The 19,470-nt window shown below is 38.9% G+C and overlaps 1 protein-coding gene across 16 annotated transcripts in view; it reads right to left on the reverse strand.

Annotated features, from left to right (window-relative positions):
* dysf (dysferlin, limb girdle muscular dystrophy 2B (autosomal recessive)) overlaps nucleotides 1-19,470 on the reverse strand; it is a 100,953-nt gene that overhangs the window by 19,881 nt on the left and 61,602 nt on the right. For all 16 annotated transcript variants that reach the window (XM_008435628.3, XM_081600089.1, XM_017310460.2 and 13 more), the window contains 6 exons: nucleotides 13,040-13,138; nucleotides 8,129-8,257; nucleotides 7,876-8,031; nucleotides 7,707-7,798; nucleotides 4,046-4,216; nucleotides 3,821-3,963 (listed from right to left, as the gene is read on the reverse strand). In XM_008435628.3, coding sequence (XP_008433850.2) covers nucleotides 3,821-3,963; nucleotides 4,046-4,216; nucleotides 7,707-7,798; nucleotides 7,876-8,031; nucleotides 8,129-8,257; nucleotides 13,040-13,138 — 790 coding nt within the window. The remainder of the gene's footprint in view (nucleotides 1-3,820; nucleotides 3,964-4,045; nucleotides 4,217-7,706; nucleotides 7,799-7,875; nucleotides 8,032-8,128; nucleotides 8,258-13,039; nucleotides 13,139-19,470) is intronic.

Consider the following 19,470-nt stretch of genomic DNA (forward strand, 5'->3'; position numbering starts at 1 on the left):
TGCTGCACAGATCTGGAGCTGAATCCAGGACAACCAGAACCAACATTATCAGAATCCAGAGAAACCGACTAGTTTATAAACTATGGACCCCTTTTCTTATTAAACATGGTTCAGTTTTGTACTTTTACCTTTTTGTTTTTCTTTGGTTTTGTTGTTTAGTTTGTATTTTACTTTGAATTTATTTGAACTGCCTTGTTGCTGAAAATGTCCATCCATCCATCCATCCATCCATCCATTTTCTTGCACCCGTGTCCCTCAGTGGGGTCAGGAGGTGCTGCTGCATCTCCAGCTAACGTTCTGGGCGAGAGGCGGGGTCACCCTGGACAGGTTGCCAGTCTTTCACAGGGCAACACAGAGACACACAACCATGCACACACACACTCACACCTAGGGGCAATTTAGACAGACCAGTTAACCTGACAGTCATGTTTTTGAACTGTGGGAGGAAACCGGAGAAAGCCCACCATGCACAGGGAGAACATGCAAACTCCATGCAGAAAGACCGGGAATCGAACCCAGAACCTTCGTGCTGCAAGGCAACAGCTCTACCAACTGCGCCACTGTGCAGCCCTAAAAAAAAAAATAAAACTCCTGACCTGAAACAAATAAAGTTTAGTCTGATTTAACTTCAGACAGTGGGGAAAAAAATGTGTTTGTGTCATTTTATTTTTATCCTCCATATTTAATTTAAGATTCAGATTTGATAAACTGGATTAAGGTGAAAAAACTGGGAAAGTCCAAGAGACTCTGGAGTTTTTTCTAGATAACTACAGAATCAGACAGGAGGAGTTTTCCATGTGAAGTTTTGGAAAGTTCTGGAAGAAAACCCAAACCACACATTGGATTCAATGTGTCAAGAAATAATAAATAAATTAAGACAAGCTCAATAATTTCCATGATTTTCTTGTTTTTCTCTTTCTACCAAAAACTGGATGATAAAAGTTTCCAATTTGGTCTCAACTAAACATTTTTTTAGGGATAATTTTATTCATTTTATTTGTCGTTTATGTTGCTTTATTTGCTTATTTCAATGTGTTAAATGTTGATTATAATTTCAGGTTTATTCATTTATGAGAACGTGTTGCTGCATTATTTTGCCATTACGATCCCTGGAAATGACAATATTATAGTTTATCGCAATAATTTCTGGGAAAATTCTGTTATCATGACAGGAATAATTACAGAACGAACCAGACTGAATGGATATAACATTTAATGTGTGTACAACGGAAATAAACAGCATTTAAGACCAAACACGTCTAAGACGGCAAATTTAGGTCGACTACGTGAAACTCATGAGATACAATTTTATTTTTAGTGACCAAGGTTGATAATCAACTGTTTTAATGGATTCATTCATCATTGGTGTATTTCCTTTATTATAATGATCTTTTACTCATTTATTTGCATTTCTTACTATATATTTATTATTTTTGCATTAGTCCATTTTTCATTCCAGTCATTTTAACTTTTCTCTGAGTTTTAACAGTTGTATTATTTATAATAATTCTCAGGTCGACTGTTAATCTCTTACTGAAATTGGAAAATTTATTTCCTTGGGAGTAAATAAAGTTAAAATAAAGTTCAAATGAACTTCGAAAAGCTCCGACAAATTGGTACCAACAACTAATCAGCTAAAGATCCTGGTTTTACTTTCAGAGCTGATACTGAAATGTGAGCCTGAGGGTAATAAATTTAGCTTTTAGTTCACATTTAAAGTGTAGCCATGATGGAGGAGAAAAGAAGGAAAGAATATTTCAAACAGACTTGATTCTGGATGTGGGGTGAAAAAAAGGACTTCAGCTGGATGGTGGAACAAAAGCTAATAAGTCGGAAAAAAGGGGAGACGTCCAGTTAGCGCGTCCGCTCGGCGGGCAGTGAGCTGACGCACGGTAACCGCGACAACCGTGGAAAGAGAACGTGGCGTCGCTCCTCGCTGACCGACAGGCGACCGCGATGTGGATGTTGGCAAACACACACACACACGACTGCGCCATAAATCACCAAACCAACAGCCGTGACCTCGAGTCGCGGCGCGGCGGCGGCGGCCCTGGAGCGCGTGTGGCCTCGGTTCAGGGGCCAAAATGGATCCTGAACATTTATCTCATGGCTCTGCTCCTCAGGTGGTCCAGCGGTTTCCTCCTCACCTCATCGCAGAAGTAAGGGGAAGAGGAGGAAGCAAAGTCGGAGAGACGGAGCATCAGGGCTGAAATTAAGCTGCTTATTACGGATTTCTTCAGGTTAATCTACGATAATAAATACGTGTTTGCTTCGTCCTGTCAACAGTAGCTGAAAATAATGGAAGAAACGGTGAAATAAAAAGGTCAGGATGAAGGGTCAACGTCATACTGGTTGATTTACAGTGGAACTCTTATGCAACATTCACACTTTTATACTTCCATTTTGATCTAACAACAGATCAAGCACTAAAAAACAAACCTAGCTGTCCTTTTTTTAAGGCGTTTTCATTATCTATCCAAAAAGTCTAAAGTTTGAAATATTTAGCAATTTTGGTCAAACATCTTTCTCTCAAACATTGATCAAGAGTGTAAATATATATTTTTTGTTCGTCTCGAAGTCATTGTTGCTCTAAGCTTTGTTAGGCGCTTAACTGCTAAGATGGCGCGGATCGCTTCAGACTGGAGGAAACTATGACTTGTTGGTTCTTATCCTGTCCTCCTTTACAGTTTGTGTCTGTTTGTGACCCGATATGCATCGTAGTTTTTTGTTATGCAGTGTATCCCTGATGTTATGTTTAAAAACAATAAAGGTAGTGTGAATCTCTGACTTTGTCACGTTCCATGGGCACTGTGCCGTTACCTAGCAACCCCAGCCCGTTACCTAGCAACCCAAGCAGAGTTCCAGCCCTGTTACCTAGCAACCCCAGCCAAGCCAAGCCCCGTTACCTAGCAACCCAAGCAGCGTTCCAGCACGTTTGGTCAGCTGATTTTACCACAATATGGAATGAAAAAATTAGAAAGGAGTCCCAACTTAAAAATATAGTTAATATGTTGCAAGTGATCAAATTAAGTTTGCCAAATTAATTTATTTACATTTGTGTAACATGACAACTTAATAAACTTCATATATTCCCTTGGATAAACTTAATTTCATTACTTCTAACAAATAAATCCTTTTTTGTTAATATGTTTTCTTTTTTTAATGTATGCAGTAAAATGACTGCTGGAAAACATGCTTTGTTGTCAATTTACCATCCAGAAACAACTTGATGAATTCTTGTTGGTTGTGCAGAAGGCTCCACTTCTGCTTTTCAAAGTCGCACTTCTGTTTTCCTGTCATATTTTTGTGCTTTTTGTCTTTTGGAAACCACTGTAATAACTGTTTACCAGAGTCAAGGCATTGACAAGAGGTGCATAGTGGCTGGATAAGGCCTTTAGCCTGATGGTAATGCTGTGGTGAGGACCGAAACATAGCTGTAAGAACAACTACAGAAACAACTACACACACTGGACGTCAATGGAGATAGTTTTTACATCTGTCAGTCCTTATCTTTGGTTAGACCAGAAAATAAAACGTTGAAATTTGACTTTTCCCCCCAAAAGGTCCCAGCTAAATTCAGCCTAAATAAAAACCTCAAAACTTCAGGCTTGGTCGGCCCATTTAAACAACAGCAACCACATTTTGGACCACAGTTAAAGTTCAACAGACGCCTCTTCACCTTTCAACCACATTTTCACATTTAGACGAAAGGAAACATCACCATTTCTACGTCTGCAAGATGAAATGTCAACAAACATCAAGGAGGAGTGATAAAGTCATGAAAGAGGAAGCCGTTTTATTTTGAGCGGGTATTGCTCACCCAGGTCCGCGGCCGTGTATCTCTGCCCTCTGAACCGGACTGCTTCGTCTTCATACACGGGTTTCCTCAGGTTTCGTCGCTCACACAGCCTGCAGAGCAGCTGCCTGGGAGTCAGCTGATCCCTCCACTGGTTTACCCCTGATCTAATATTTAAAAACAGAAATCTGTAAGAAAGCGAAGTTCTGGAAGACGTAATCCCAGTTAGAGGTGGGTGTGTTTACTCACATGCAGTAGGACTGCGGCAGGCCGCACGTGGCTCCATATTTGGACAGGAAGCGGTTCTCCAGGTCGATCAGCGTCTCTCCGATCTTCTCGTCTTTGGTGAGCATGTCGTGGTCGTACAACATCACCCGCAGGTCCTTCTCCAGAGGGAGCGAGCAGGTGAGCTCGAACAACCTGCAGACAAAACAGCTTCAACTGAACCGAATGTTTCCGTTTCCGAATCCCGGAAACACAAACAGAAGCTAATGTTGTTGTTTACGTCCAGAAATTTTGTGCATGTGCACAACGCTGGAGGGCAAAAAGACGATTATTTTGCTTGCCATCCAAAGCCGGTAGAACAACTCTGTTAATTAAATAAAACCTGGAGATTTAGGTATTATTAAATCAGTGCAGAACAACTCAAAACCACTTATAGTCTTCTTTTTTCTCACAATCTGTGTCAGTTACTCTATACACACCCATTGCCATAGCAACTGGCTGAGAACAGCTCCACTAGTGTATAAGAATTCAACACCAAAAACCACCCAAACATTTATCGCACAAAGAACAGGACGGTTTTATGTTTTCAGGCTTGATGTTTATTTTTAAATAAGTGATCATCTGAACACAGCGGTGGTTGATTAAAACTCCTGCTCTACTGATGATCTGTCAGAGTTTGTGTGTAGGTCGCCTTTGTTTTTTTTGTTTTTTTAAATAAATCGAAACACACCGAATTCTGCAGCACATCCATGATCAGATTGTCAAAGTCAAGCTAGCTTAGCTGACCTACTTCCCTCTCCCTTGCTTTTTTTATTAACACTTTCACTGACTTGTAAAAGGTGATATGACTGGACTTTTGTATCCCTGTTGTAGTACTGACAATTAATAGCAAAGCACTGCATCTCTTTCTCAATTAATGTACATTTAATAATTAGCGTGCTTTGCTAACAACTAAAACTAATGGTAGTCATCATCCCCAAGCATTTAGTAACAGAAGGAAAACCTCCATAAAAAAAGGATGCACACCGGCCAAAAAGACTAAATATTCACATTTTGCTTTGTTTCTTTACTACATGATCATTAGCAAATCTGGAGTTAGCATGTTAAATTAGAATAATGCGCAAATAAAAATGCACAATATGTATATTTAAAAAAATTTAAACATCCCTCAGATTGGACTATGCAATTTCTGATAACGGCAAAGTATTTTTAAGTTATAATCTTGTGCAGAATGTTATCAATATGATTTTTATTCTTAATCTTATTTTTATATATATTCTTAACACTTTTTGTTTGTTTTTGTGAACCTCCATGACCCAATGCTGCGGTTACACCTGAATGTACCCAATGGAGGATATTTCTATGCTACCTATTATTAAACTGTAGGTCTGGACAGTGATATAAATATGAAATTGATTATTTTGGATGTTTTTTTAAAGAATGATCCCTTAGTTTTGTCACTTTGTGTGGTTTTTGCCTGTGATCAGCTCTCTCTCCAGATCTGATTGGTTTGTGTATACTGACCCCTACTGGCAGGAAAACAACAGAGACGAAACGAAAGACGAGAAGATCAGGATGTAGTGGCTAATTAACAAGAACAAGATAAATCTGTCAGCTTATTGGAGGTGATGTAATAAATGCAGTCATTAGTGGTCCATTGTTAGCATGTTTGATGTGTTCATGGAAAAGATTGCCTTCAATCTGAGTCATGCTTTGGGCTGGAAAAAGCAAATCCACCCACCAGTGAACACATTAAATGAGACAGAGTTCAGAGGTAGGTGAGATGTAAAGTTATACATTGCCTTTTGAAAATATTCACACCCCTATGACCATTTTGTCCTACTTCCATGTGTTTTATTGGGGGTTAATGGGAGAGACCAACAGGATGTGGTGCAGAACTGTAAAGTGCCTCCAGAAGGTTTTCTTCAATGACTGCTCTGTGTTTGTATCTTTCCATCCAGTCAGAGCAGCTTCCACGTCCCCGCTGAAGTAAACCATGACCATGACATGATGCTGCCACTGCCATGTTTTACCATAGGGATGGTGTGCTAAGACTAATGTCAGTACTCCACATACTGCTTTGAATGTCTACAAAAAAAGCTAAAAATTTGACCTCACCTGACCAGATCATCTTATTTCCTGTTACGCAAACATAGCATGGAGCTAACAGGAACTTTTGGACTTTAACATTGACTTTCTTCCTTTTATTCTTACAAAAATGGTTGGTTTGAAGATTGCACAGCTATTTGTCTCACTGATGTTTGTCATATTTAATGATATTAGGTTTTAGAGTCTTACAAAACTTTAAAGCTCCTCCAGGTTTTTATATCCAAGTTTCAGGCTCAAGTTTCTATTTTATGAGGGGGTTTTGTAGCCAATGTCTAAGACATGAATACAAAACACAGAATAACAATATACAGTAAATATTCCTACAGGCATCAGACTTGAAATACAGAAACACAGTCAGTCAGTTGGACAAATGGATGGGTTGGTGGAGAGAAAGATGGATCGAGGGATGAATGGATGGATATTGGCTGGTGGATAGATGGCTGGATGAGCAGACGGATGACCGGTTGTTGGATGGATGGTTGGTTGGTCGGAAGGTTTGGTGGAAGATGGATAATTGGTTGGATGGATTTACGGACGGATGACTGGTTAAAGAATGGATGGATGGATGGATGGATGGATGGATGGACGGATGGATGAATGGAAGGATGGATGTTGGTGGTAGGATGGACAGACGATTGGTTGATTGAATGGATGGATGGATGGATGGATGGATGGATGGATGGATGGATGGATGGATGGATGGATGGATGGATGGATGGATGTCGGTTGGTAGGATGGACAGACGATTGGTTGGATGGATGGATGGACAGATGGATGTCGGTTGGAAGGATGGACAGACAATTGGTTGGTTGGATGGATGGATGGATGGATGTTGGTGGTAGGATGGACAGACGATTGGTTGGTTGGATGGATGGATGGATGGATGGATGGATGGATGGATGGATGGATGGATGGATGGATGGATGGATGGATGTCGGTTGGTAGGATGGACAGACGATTGGTTGGATGGATGGATGGATGGATGGATGGATGGACAGATGGATGTCGGTTGGAAGGATGGACAGACGATTGGTTGGTTGGATGGATGGATGGATGTTGGTGGTAGGATGGACAGACAATTGGTTGGATGGATGGATGGATGGATGGATGGATGGATGGACGGACAGACAGACAATTGGTTGGATGGATGGACAGATGGATGTTGGTGGTAGGATGGACAAACGATTGGTTGGTTGGTTGGATGGATGGATGGATGGATGGATGGATGGATGGATGTCGGTTGGTAGGATGGACAGACGATTGGTTGGTTGGTTGGATGGATGGATGGATGGATGGACAGATGGATGTCGGTTGGTAGGATGGACAGACAATTGGTTGGATGGATGGATGGATGGATGGATGGATGGATGGATGGATGGATGGATGGATGGATGGATGGATGGATGGATGGATGGATGGACAGACAGACAATTGGTTGGATGGATGGACGGATGGATGAAATTTGACTAAATAATCTCACATTCTTCCATCAGCGTATTTCAGGAATGAATCGGGTTTTCCTTATTGAACCTTTGGGCTCTTCTCCAAACCGGCGGAGCAAAGGAACATCACTCACCGTCCAAACACCGGGTCCAAGGTGCAGGGGATGTAGTTCTCATGGTCACTGATGGTCTTCTTCCCCAAAGTGACCTTGACATAAGGGTCACACTAAAAAGACAGGGATGTTTCATTTTAAATCTAACTATAAAATAATCTGTTTCCAGGTAGGTGTATCAAAGACTCACCTTCCCATTGGCATCTTTGGGCTGCAGTCCTTGGGCCTGGATGACGTAGACCCGGACCACACAGTCCTCGATGCCATTGGGAGGCAGCTTCCTGAACTGCCTGGGCGGAGCAGGAGCTGACGGGTCGTCTGGCACCGGGTAGATTTTAAACATACCCTGATAACAAAGGAGGCGTCACAAAACGGGTTTCACTTAATAAACACCTAGACCCAAATATCAGAGCTTGAAAGGTGGCCTCCATTTTGGCTTCTACCTTGAACTCTCCCACCACAGAAGGGTCTTCTCCTTCATCCTGAGTCTTTCCTCTGTACAGTTTGAATGTTTGGCAGAAATCAGAGAGACCCTCAAAACCTTCAACCTTCTCCAACTCCTGGTCATACACCTGAAATTAAAGGGAAGGACGTGATTAAATAAGAGCAAAAATAAAGGATAAATTAAAAACAATAGATTAAAAATGTGGGAAATACAGTGTAAAAACTTTAAAGCAATAGAATGAAAGCTTTTAAGCTTTCTTTCTTCTTTCAGAAGAAAGAAAGCATTCTTTCCTTCTTCTTTCAGAAGAAAGAAAGCATTCTTTCCTTCCCTCAATAAGCCCTAACATATGAGGAAATTTTATGTCTTTGTGTGTTTCAAGGATGACATTATAAAATATCCACAAGAAACTTACTGGTTGTTTCAATCATACAAGTAACATTTAAAGTTTTACAAGAAAAGCATCAACACCCCATCACTTTTTCCCAACAGTAACCAACAAGTACAAATGAGACAAAAAATTAAATAAAATCACAGCAAATACATGAATGATGCAAACTCAGAAACACAAACAAAAATAATTACACAATAGATGCTGCAGACACAGGAAAAAACATACAATCAACAAGAAAATGCAAAAGAAAAAAACGGATTGGGCTTCACTGAGGTTGCTAGGTAACGGACTGGGCTTGTCAGGGGTTGCTAGGTGACGGGCCATGCCTACTGATTTGTGACATTACATTCTAAAAGTTTTTGAAACGTCTCATTTTCCAAATGCAAAAAAAACTAAACAAAAATGAACTTATTACCAAAAAACGCACCGGGTGTTTTTGAAGCGGCTGGGCTGTTTGTAGAAGCAGCTGAGGTCCAAATAGAAATATAAAAATGTATAAAATTCACACTGACATCAGGCCATTGTTGTACAGACTCGTGTATTTTTAAATGTTTACTTCTCATTATACTATATGTTATTTTCAGATTGTTTTTTTCAACACAGTTCTAATTTACAGACCTGCTCTGAGACCTAACAGTTGTGACTGCTTTCTGTTAAAACTACACACATTAGTCTTCTAGTATTTTTGACTAAACTCTTAGCTGCTTCTATCAAAAGTCCTCATGAGGTTTCCAAGAAAACCCCCACATTGTTTCATAGGTCATAGCAGCAGCTTAATTCCAGTCTTTGTAGGACTCAAAGTGAAGCCAAGAGGCGAACACACACAGAAACGCCTGAGCTACGTTGGCGCTGGCATCAGATACAGTCTGCGCTGTTAGTCGGAGCTGGGCGGGGGCGTCTTTGTGTCAAAACTACAAGAAGGTTCATTTGTTTTCATTAGAGATGTTTGTTGCATCAGTCGTACAAGTGAGTCTAAAAATTCTGCCAATGAAGAAAAAAACTCAATCTTCGTCACAAAGGAGGCTTTAAAAGGGAGGCTGAAAAAAAAAGACTAAAAACAAGGCTTCAGGATTCGACCGCTGACATTACCTCTCTGTTTACTGTTACCCGAGTCTCATGATATCACTTTTAAAAGTAGCATGAATGTTAAACTGACTTTACAAGAGAACAAAAGACAAAAAGATGTCAGGAAAGAGGCCACAAAGAGGGAAAGGTGGTGTTATAAGAGGTTAGGTCATTGCAGAGGGTAATGGTAAGTGTCTAAATTATACACAAAGCATGGCTGTGGTAAAGGCACTCATCATTATTACTGTTAAATTATTTCAGATAATTCATTTAGACAAGGTGCAATGATTGCCCAATATTAAACTATTAATAATAAGGAATGTATTAATTCACCACCACCGGAGAATCTCATAAATAATTTTCACCAAATTCAAAGTCAACCATCAAGTCTTTTAGGGACAAGTCCAAAGTTTTAAGTCTTTTTCCAAAAATCAAAAGTGAATCCAAGTCAAGCAATTTCCTTTTGCCTGGGTGTGACAACCTGGTTATTAAAAGTTAATATGTCATGCACGAGAGTATGCAAACCTCTAGTGGTGAGCATGCCAGCTAGTCTGCTAACGAGCTAACAGCAGAGCTAATTTCCTGTTTATCGCTTTTGCCAACTTTGAAAACATTTGGCTTTTCTGGCTTCCCTTGAATAAAATGTTTTTCTGGATACTTTCAGATGAATAAAATGTTAAATCTCTGTAGACGTTTTATTTATAGATCGTTAACAATCAATAGTTAGGGGTCCTTAGTGGCACAGGGGTTAAGCACAACCCACATATGAGGCCCTACTCGCTGTCGCAGGTTCGATTCCCGGCCTGGCGACCCCTGCCCATGCTTTCCCCCCTCCTTCATTCCCCACCTTTCCTGGGGAATGAAAGACAGCCTTTATTTGTGGCCTATCAAATAAGGGCTACAAGAGCCAAAAAAACCTTTAAAAAAATCAAGTAGTTAGATGTTCACATTCATGCTCTTATTTTGAAGTGGGTGAAGACTGCTTACGCAGCATTTCTGTTTCTTTTTTCCCCCAATAATTATTTCAAATAAGAAACATACAGAAACAAAATAAAACAAGGACAGTAGAGAACAAGATATAAACATGAATACAATATTTAAGGGGATTATGGAATATGTATCCACGGCCTGGAAACTCCCCAGATCTTAATCCCATTGAAAACTTGTGGTCAATCATCAAGAGACAGGTGGACAAACAAAAACCTAGGAATTCTGACAAAATGCAAGCAGTGATGGTGCTGAATGGACGGCTATCAGTCAGGATTTGGTACAGAAGTTGATTGAGAGAATGCCAGGGAGAATTGCAGAGGTCCTGAAGAAGAAGGGTCAACACTGAAAATATTAACTTGCTGCATTAACTCATTCTAACTGTCAATAAAAGCTTTTGTTACTCAGAATATGATTGCTAATGCATTTCTGTATGTGATGAAAACATTTGACATACACACATGAAAACCAGAGGGCAGCAGATCATGTGAAAATATAATATTTGTGTCATTCTCAAAACTTTTGGCCATGACTGTAGGGTTAGTAGAACTATTGATTAGTGCTTTAGAGTTAGTTGAACTAATTATTAGTGCTTTAGAGTTAGTTGAACTAATTATTAGTGCTTTAGAGTTAGTTGAATTAATTAGTGCTTCAGAATTGGTGGAGTTAATGTTTATAGTTAGTGCTTTAGCATTAGTTGAACTAATTATTAGTGCTTTAGAGTTAGTTGAACTAATTATTAGTGCTTTAGAGTTAGTTGAATTAATTATTAGTGCTTTAGAGTTAGTTGAACTAATTATTAGTGCTTTAGTTAGTTGAATTAATTAGTGCTTCAGAATTGGTGGAGTTAATGTTTATAGTTAGTGCTTTAGCATTAGTTGAACTAATTATTAGTGCCCTAGTGTTTGTTAGCCATGCTAATAATAAAGCACTAATCATAAACACTAGTTCCACTAGAATTTTAGCTAAAACTGCCCAACACTGAACTTCTGATGCAGGTAATCATCTACAAGTTGTTTTAACTTCTTCTGGTGTGTGGGATATCAAGGTCTTCCTTTGTAGGGTTCTGATCAGACTGCCATTTGAACCATGGTACCGATCCAAATTCAGTCAAAGGGCAGAGGAAGTTACAGAAAGCAGGCGGACAAAGAGTAAAGAGGTGGCAGCTCTGGTCTAAAGGAAGGTAAAGGTTGGAAATAACAACTCATTTTCCAGGGACAGAAGGACTTGTGGGTAAAGAGCTGGTTGAACAAATGAGAGGAACATGAGAGGAAGTGCAGCCAGGCATAAATAAGAACATACTGGAACAAAATAACAGGCGCTGCAGGAGCGGAGGGAGGGTGAAAAGGAGGCCAGGTATCAACGGAATTGGTCTTTTTTGCCCATTTCCATCAAAATGTCCAGTGGTGTTGGAAGCGAACGTTTTGACATGCCGCAAAAATGTTCATTGGGCAGAATAAATTCACCTATTAGGCTTCCTGAATTAGGAAGTACACTCCAGGTAAATGGGATCATTGTTGAGCTTTTAGTTGGCCCTTGTTCCAGTGTTTTTAACTACTTATGTTAAGATCTGTCTAAAAATAAGACCTTAAGTGCTGAGGACATATCAGAGACACTTCATGTGCAAAAACCAAAGCTTTCCAATGATGCTGGAACAAATGGACAAGGGTTAAAAAACAAGACTGCTTTTGAGGGAAATATTGGAGAATCTGATTTGATAAATGACTTGTTCATATGCCTGAAGTCCTGGTAGAGGGGAAGGTCATTGTTTGGACCAAGAGAATCTGGATGAAGGTTGAACACAGCGTGGGCGATGCAAAAGAAAGGACACTCCTGGGACGAAGGCAGACACTGTGATCGCTTGTTTCAGACCATGGTGACATCAGAGAGTGGCCTTTTTCCTTGAATCTGTCCCACTGCTGTGATCAGAGAAAGGATCCACTTCGATGAATCACGATGACGTTGAACGACAGAGCATGGGAACTACTGTCTGGAGCCAACGAGCAGACAACAACAGGGCAGTGAGTAAAATAAACCAACCGAGTACGATCACCAGGTGCTTTGTTAGGTGGTATTGTCCTTCAAGATGGTTTGATCTACTGGGATTTTCATGCACAACCATCTCTAGTTTACAGAAAATGGTCCAAAAAGAAAGAAAGTATTAAGTCAGCAACAGGCGTTGGACGAAAACGCCTTGTTGGGACAATGAGAAGAGCAACTCAAATAAAAACTTGTTACCACAAAGGTACTGAATGTCATCCCTGAACAAAGGAACCTTAAAGCAGATGAGCTACAGCCGCGGACGAACCAACCAGGTGCTACTCCTCATTTAGAAATAATCATTCATTTTAAGCCATGTAATTCAATGATTATATTGTTTCAAACCTTGCAGTAAGAACAATCTGAAGGTGATTTAGTGTTTAATTTCAGGCTTATCTTTCGGTGTAGCCGTTAACTCTCACTCACCTTCAGGGTGTCGAAGCCTTTCTCCAGGTAAGTCCCACATTTGTTTTTTTCTCCGATGGATGCGTAGAATTTACTCCACCAATCCATGGACTCCTCTCCCTGAAACCAAATGTTCAGAGTCAGAAAACGTCACATTGAGAGGAAGGTGGTGTACTAAAGAGGTTGTGCAGCAGAAAGTCTGTATTTTCTTACATTTATGTGAAGTTTTTCAAGGTCTCTTATGCAAGTTGGGGTTTGTTTGGTTTCCCTGAATGTCATTCAATCCAAAATACACATTTTGGAGTTCCAGACCTGAATTCAACCTCGGTTTCTCCTCACTGTGTTGCTGACTGATGTAATCTCAACATGCAGACATCCCTTCAATCACCAAAACGTCTTTGGTCCAACAGGGCTTTGCATAATCATTAAGTCTGAATTTGCTTGACAGCTGAACTTCTCCAAAAACCTTTGACTTTTCAAACATATTGAAGGTCCTGTGTTAACTTCTGTTGTTCTTTCTAGAGCTGTGTAGGATTTTTCCAGTGATCACATAGCAAGACGGAGTTGGCCAACTCACGTCAACAGAAGTAAAAACTGTCTCTGGTGGCTCTATGGCATTAAGGTCATGGTATATGGAGATTTGATGCAATGGAAAAGGGCAACAGTGCAATGGGAAGTGGGTGGAAACCAACATGTGCACCAGAGGAACCATATTATTTTAAGAAAGAACGAAAGAAAGAAACTGTTTATGGATGAAGACAATGATAATTGTACTTTTTCCTTATACAACTATTGAACTATTCAGTTTTAAATAAAAACATACTTTATTTTTCCTACCATCTTACCAAGAATTTTTTGTACATTAAATGTTTTAATATATTAGTTTCAGCAAGACCTAAGAGCTTGTTTTCAATTATTCTTTAATATTTATTTAAAAAGTGTTAGTTCCACTGGCAGATTATTTCACTTATATCATGGAGAAAAATTACTACTATTAGTACTAATCTGAAAAAAATATAGAAATTTAGATTACTTCTATATTCAGAGTAATCTAAATATGACCATGTTTATAATCTAAATATGTCTAAATATCACAATATTTAGATTACTGCAGTAAATGTTACTTTACTTTTACTAGCAGTAAAAGCTCCTAGTTACAAACTAAACCTCAGTCAATTCAGCTAACCAGTGAAACATTTTAAGCTTTTACAGCGACTAAAGTTAGCCTAATAATGTAGATATTATTGAAATAGAGAACATGTTATAAAGTAACCAATGTTTGGCTGTAAAAAAAAACAAGATTGCTCTGAATTAAAAAAAAAAAATTCTAAATGAATAGCTGTTAGCTTGATATTTAGATATTTGGAAATTAGCTGAGTCTGAGTAACCATTATCTTCACTCTGAATAGCCGTTAGCGTCACTCTGAATAGCCGTTAGCTTTACTCTGAGTAGCTGTTAGCATCACTGTAAGTAGCCTTTAGGTTCACTCTGAATAACCGTTAGCATCTCTGAGATTCATTTAAGAGATCAAGTTGTAGAAGAAATATTTTTCATTTTGATTCAGTGTGGGAGCTCCACTCCAAGGAGAGTGAGCTGAAGGTTGCCTGCACAAGGATTAAAAAAAGAAAGAAGAAAAAGGCGTTCAATATAAGAAAACAAAGCAATGAAAGTTGCTTATCATTGCTTATAATCATTAGCATCACTCTGAATAGCTGTTAGCTTCACTCTTAGTAACCGTTAGCATCAGTCTGAGTCTGATAGCCGTTATTGTCAGACTGAGCAGCCATTAGCTTCACCTTCAGTAGCCATTATATTCAGCCTGAGTTGCTGCTAGCTTCAGCCTGATAGCCGTTTTCATCAGTCTGAGTAGCCGTTAGCCTAATAGAGTAGCTGATATCTTCACCCTGACGACTCATTAGCCTCTGAATACTTGTAGATTGTATGTGTTAGCTACAATATAAATAACTTTTAATCTGACTTTGAGTACCTGTTAGCTTAACTGTTAGCGTTTGACTTTGGTTGTTCAAGAGTGTCTGATTTTGTGGCTCTCATATCATGCACATTATTTTAATAAACCAGACTGAGTGATGTTCACATTAACAGTTTCTTTACCATAACACTGCTTTCGTAAATCACTTTAAAACAACAACAAATATGCAAGATGATAAATACAAATGCTGCACTGCTGTTTTACAGTGTGTTCCCTCTTGAATATTCAACAGAGTTAGTCTTATAAACACACAGACTTACCCACTGTAACATCTAGTGTCCGTATTAACAGGAAAAAAGACAACAAAACATACGGGATTAGGAATAATCCCACTTTAAAAACATTGAAGCTGTAAAATCAAACACTTTGTAAGCAGATATTCCTCATTCACGTAATACATTAAGGATTTCAGTCTAAAATAAAAACATGCACCATTAAGGGGAGAAAAATGAAGTGATCCCTCTATTACAACATGACTGCTGGCATGAAAGTAAAGGTTGTTAAAGTATTACTATTACAGCTATGAGTCATGCCGAGGTCTTACAATGTCCTTCTGTTCAGAGGGTGAAACTCAGATCTCCGATTGGAAATGTCGAGGCTTGGATGGTTGTCATATTGATTCAGTTAATGTGATTTCTCAGAGATGAATAATGAGTTGAAACGAGCGGGGATGTCATAAAGTTTAGAGCTGATCAAGTTCAGAAAATGATCTGCTCACCCTGGCAACAAGAACTGCTGAGTTATCAAAACATCGCATCGCAAAAACTGGCCTAGTTTCTACTGTGAATTTATTGATACAGCTCAAATAAGACAAAACTAACTTACAAGTAATTTTAAGACACAGGAGCTTTAAGTGGATAATTCCTTAATATTGATGAACATGTAGTAGTTATAGGTGAAATAATCTTAGTGGAACAAAACGTTTTAGCTTGTAAAATGGGAAAATGTCTTGTTCCACTGGCAGATTATTTCCAATCAAATCAGAGTTTGTTTAGTATTTAAAATGACCAATGGGACATAAAAGATTTAAAACATTTCAAAGGCCATTATAAAGACACAAAAACATAAAATACAGAAAAAGATCATTTCAGTTTTAGCTAGCACTTTTTAGTCAATATAAAGGAATTACTGACTTAAAACAAGCTCGTATACCTTACTGAAAATTACTTGTACGTTAGTTTTGTCTAATTTCAATATTTGCACTAGAAACTAGATTAAATACTTGGTAAGATTTTGTGTTTTTGCAGTGTTTATACTTGTTCTGACAGCTTGAATGGATGCAAAATGTATGCATCTGAATCTGAAATATATGCAGATTCACTGCAAAACAGAAAATCGTAAGTATTTTTGGTTTAGTATCTGGTGCAAATATCTTAATACATTTAAAATAAGACAAAACTAACCTATAAGTAACTTTTCAACAAGAAATAGGAGCTTAAGTGAATAATAATTCAATATCGATGAAAAAATTCTACTTTCTAGACATTTTTCCCAATTTATAAGTGAAATAATCTGTCGGTGGAGCTAGAACTGTTTCTTCGATATTAAGGAATTTGCAAATGTTGCAAATCATTGTGCATCCATTAAAACTGTCAAACACTGCAAAAACAAATAATCTTACCAATTAATTTAGGTTGTTTCAAGTCAATAATTTCTTAATACTGATAAAAACAAAGTTCTATTTCCAAGGGCAGATTATTTAACTTATAGTAAGATGTTTTTGCCTTGTTATAAGTGAAATAATCTGCCACTGGAACTAGTTGTTCTTATCAATATCAAAAAATTATTCATCTGAAACAACAAGCTCCGATATCTTGCTGAAAAGTTACTCCTAAGTTAATTTTGTCTTTTTTAAGTGCACTAAGAAACTAGATCTTGAGTTTTAGGTAGGAGTTTGAGTTTTTGCAGTGCCTTCACTTTATTTTCTCACAGATTTAAAAGCTGTCGTTTTGTGTGATAGAAGGAAAAAAAACATCATATTTAAATGCAATCAGTCTCCACCCTGCAGCCCTGAACCCACCAAGGGACACTCAAACTGGTGACGCATGCAGCTCGCTTCGCTTTCTGTGCATTAACGTACAACAAAAGTGCTCTTATAGAGGGGCAGGTTTGTGTGGAATCCCCTTTCTCATATTTCCCACAGACTCCAACACACGCAGAATCACTTGGAAGCACAACTAGGGCAGGGAACACTATGAAATTCCAAATTTTTCCAAAGCGGCAGCATGTCATGGCGTGGAAAGGAGCCGCACGTGGGGCTCAGCACACATACGGAGCGTCTGCTGCGCGTTAATGTGCCCTCTGTGTGCCGCCGCTGCCAAACGCTGATGACAGGGGCGCCAGAGAGTGCGCGCGCCGTTGTTTCGGGGTGTGCTCGCTCCGGTCCGCCAGGCGAAGTTCAGACAGATTAAAGCCGTCGCCGGGGCGCTCCAGGCTGCGACGCGGATTAAGTACACACTGTGGAAAACGAGCGTGCGTACACTCGGCCTGCGGCGGTCGGTCCGGGGTGTCGGTGTGGTCTGCAGCCAGTCATTACGCCCCGCAGGGAGAGCCAGGGTAACCGAAGCAGCCTGGCAGTGCCAGGGATTTACATAAGAGCTCTGAGCCGCTTCATAAAAGCTTTTTATGGGGAAACCCCATCCACTGCGGGGTCAGCGGTCAGGGCACAACTCTGCATTTGTGGCCGATTGTTGTGTAGCAAGACACAAGGCTCGGCTCAACACCCAATTACAAAACAATATCATTTAAATCTGATTATTTGAGCCTGAAAACATCTGGAAACTGCGCAGGACTGCAGCGAAATGGAAAACTATCAGAAACCGAAGTGAGGAGGTGAAGTTACAGCGATCGGGTCACTAAATTTGAGTTTTAAATTTCAATTTATGCATTTATGAATTGCTGCTTGCACGTTTTTTATTTTAACCGTATGGACGTGAAGTTTGTCAAAATCTGTTTGCTTATTCTTTGAATTCATTTTGTTTAGTCAAGAAGTTGTTTGCTGGTGATTCAAGTCCTGTTACGCTGCTCTTGGCGGTTGGTGGTTGCCGTAGCAACCAGTAACTGCCAGCTCCTCCCCCTTTTTTCTGTTGCCGTCGGTAACTGTCAGCTCTGCGTTAAGTATTACACTTTACCAGATATTTTTGACAAATTTAATCATTTACAATGTTTACAATGGTTTTTTATTAGTACTGTGAATTTTAGCTGTTTGATTTTACAACTGCTAACTGATGTTAGCAGCTCATTTTGAGTTATTGTTCCGTAGTTTGTTTTTAGGGTTAATTCATGTATTTTATTTAATGTATATCTGCCACCCACTTTATTAGACACATATTTTCTCTTAAAAAAAAACTATCAAGTTAAATAAGTAAAACACAAAATATCTGTTGGCAACATTAGATGTGTTGACATATTATTTTAATGTATAATTTTCTGTAATCCAACGTGACCAGTCCCAGTTGATTATTTGTGCTCCAGACTAGCAAAAACCACTGTATTTTTTATGAAAACCTAAATTGTTAGGAGTCCAATATAAGATCATACAGACTTTTTTCCAGGCAGTATAAATATATTTAGCATTGGTGCTTGGTTTGGCTCATGTACTGTGTTTTGAAACCAATAAACACTACATTCCTATTTGTTGTAATAACAACCACTTTAAATGAACATAACTTCCACCTGCCTTCTTAATACAACTTGATTATTCAGTGGGTTATTTGTTCTCCATCATTTGACTTAATTTTCCTTACTTAATTACTTTACACTAAACCATCTATGAAGTTGTGTTGGGATGTGAACCAGTTCCTGTTCCTTTGCTCTTTGGCGTTATGGTAAATGGATTGAACTTATCTAGCGCTTTTCCAATCATGTATCCACACTGCGACATTTCTGTCTCTCTTGTAATGTGTTTCTGTGTTTTGCAGGCTCTTTTCCACCACCTACAACACATTTCTCTTAGGGAACAATAAAGTATATGCGTTATCTTCAAGTATAAACATATTGGCATAATATTTTAAGTGTTTTCTATTAGGCTGCATATTGTTCCAAAATGGCTTTATAGGTCTTCCCAAGACTGTCTTCGCAAATTAAATTAGCTAATCCTTAATTAAATTGACTTTTTTTTAGTGTTTTCAATAAAATTAAAAAGCCTGAATTTACTGACATTGGTGAAACTCTGGTAATTGTCTTCTGTGAATCATAAAAGTTTAACAACAGAGATGTTCCTTTCCTTGAAATCTCTTCATCACTTAATACTTAATACTATTCAAAGTCAGCAGAATTTCTGGCAGAATAGCTAAAAAAACAGCCAGTTTAGAGAGAAGAATGTGAATCAAGTGGGAAGATTTTTCAGCAGGCCTGTTTTTGTCGTTTGCTTGCTTGTGGTTTGAAGGCAGAGCACCATTCCTCAAGTAAGAATCTGTGGCATCTTTCATATAAATAAGTTTCTGCTTAGCGATCACTGAC

Source organism: Poecilia reticulata, chromosome 18 (assembly GCF_904066995.2).
Source record: "Poecilia reticulata chromosome 18, P_reticulata-male-v2, whole genome shotgun sequence".
NCBI classification, from domain to species: domain Eukaryota; kingdom Metazoa; phylum Chordata; class Actinopteri; order Cyprinodontiformes; family Poeciliidae; genus Poecilia; species Poecilia reticulata.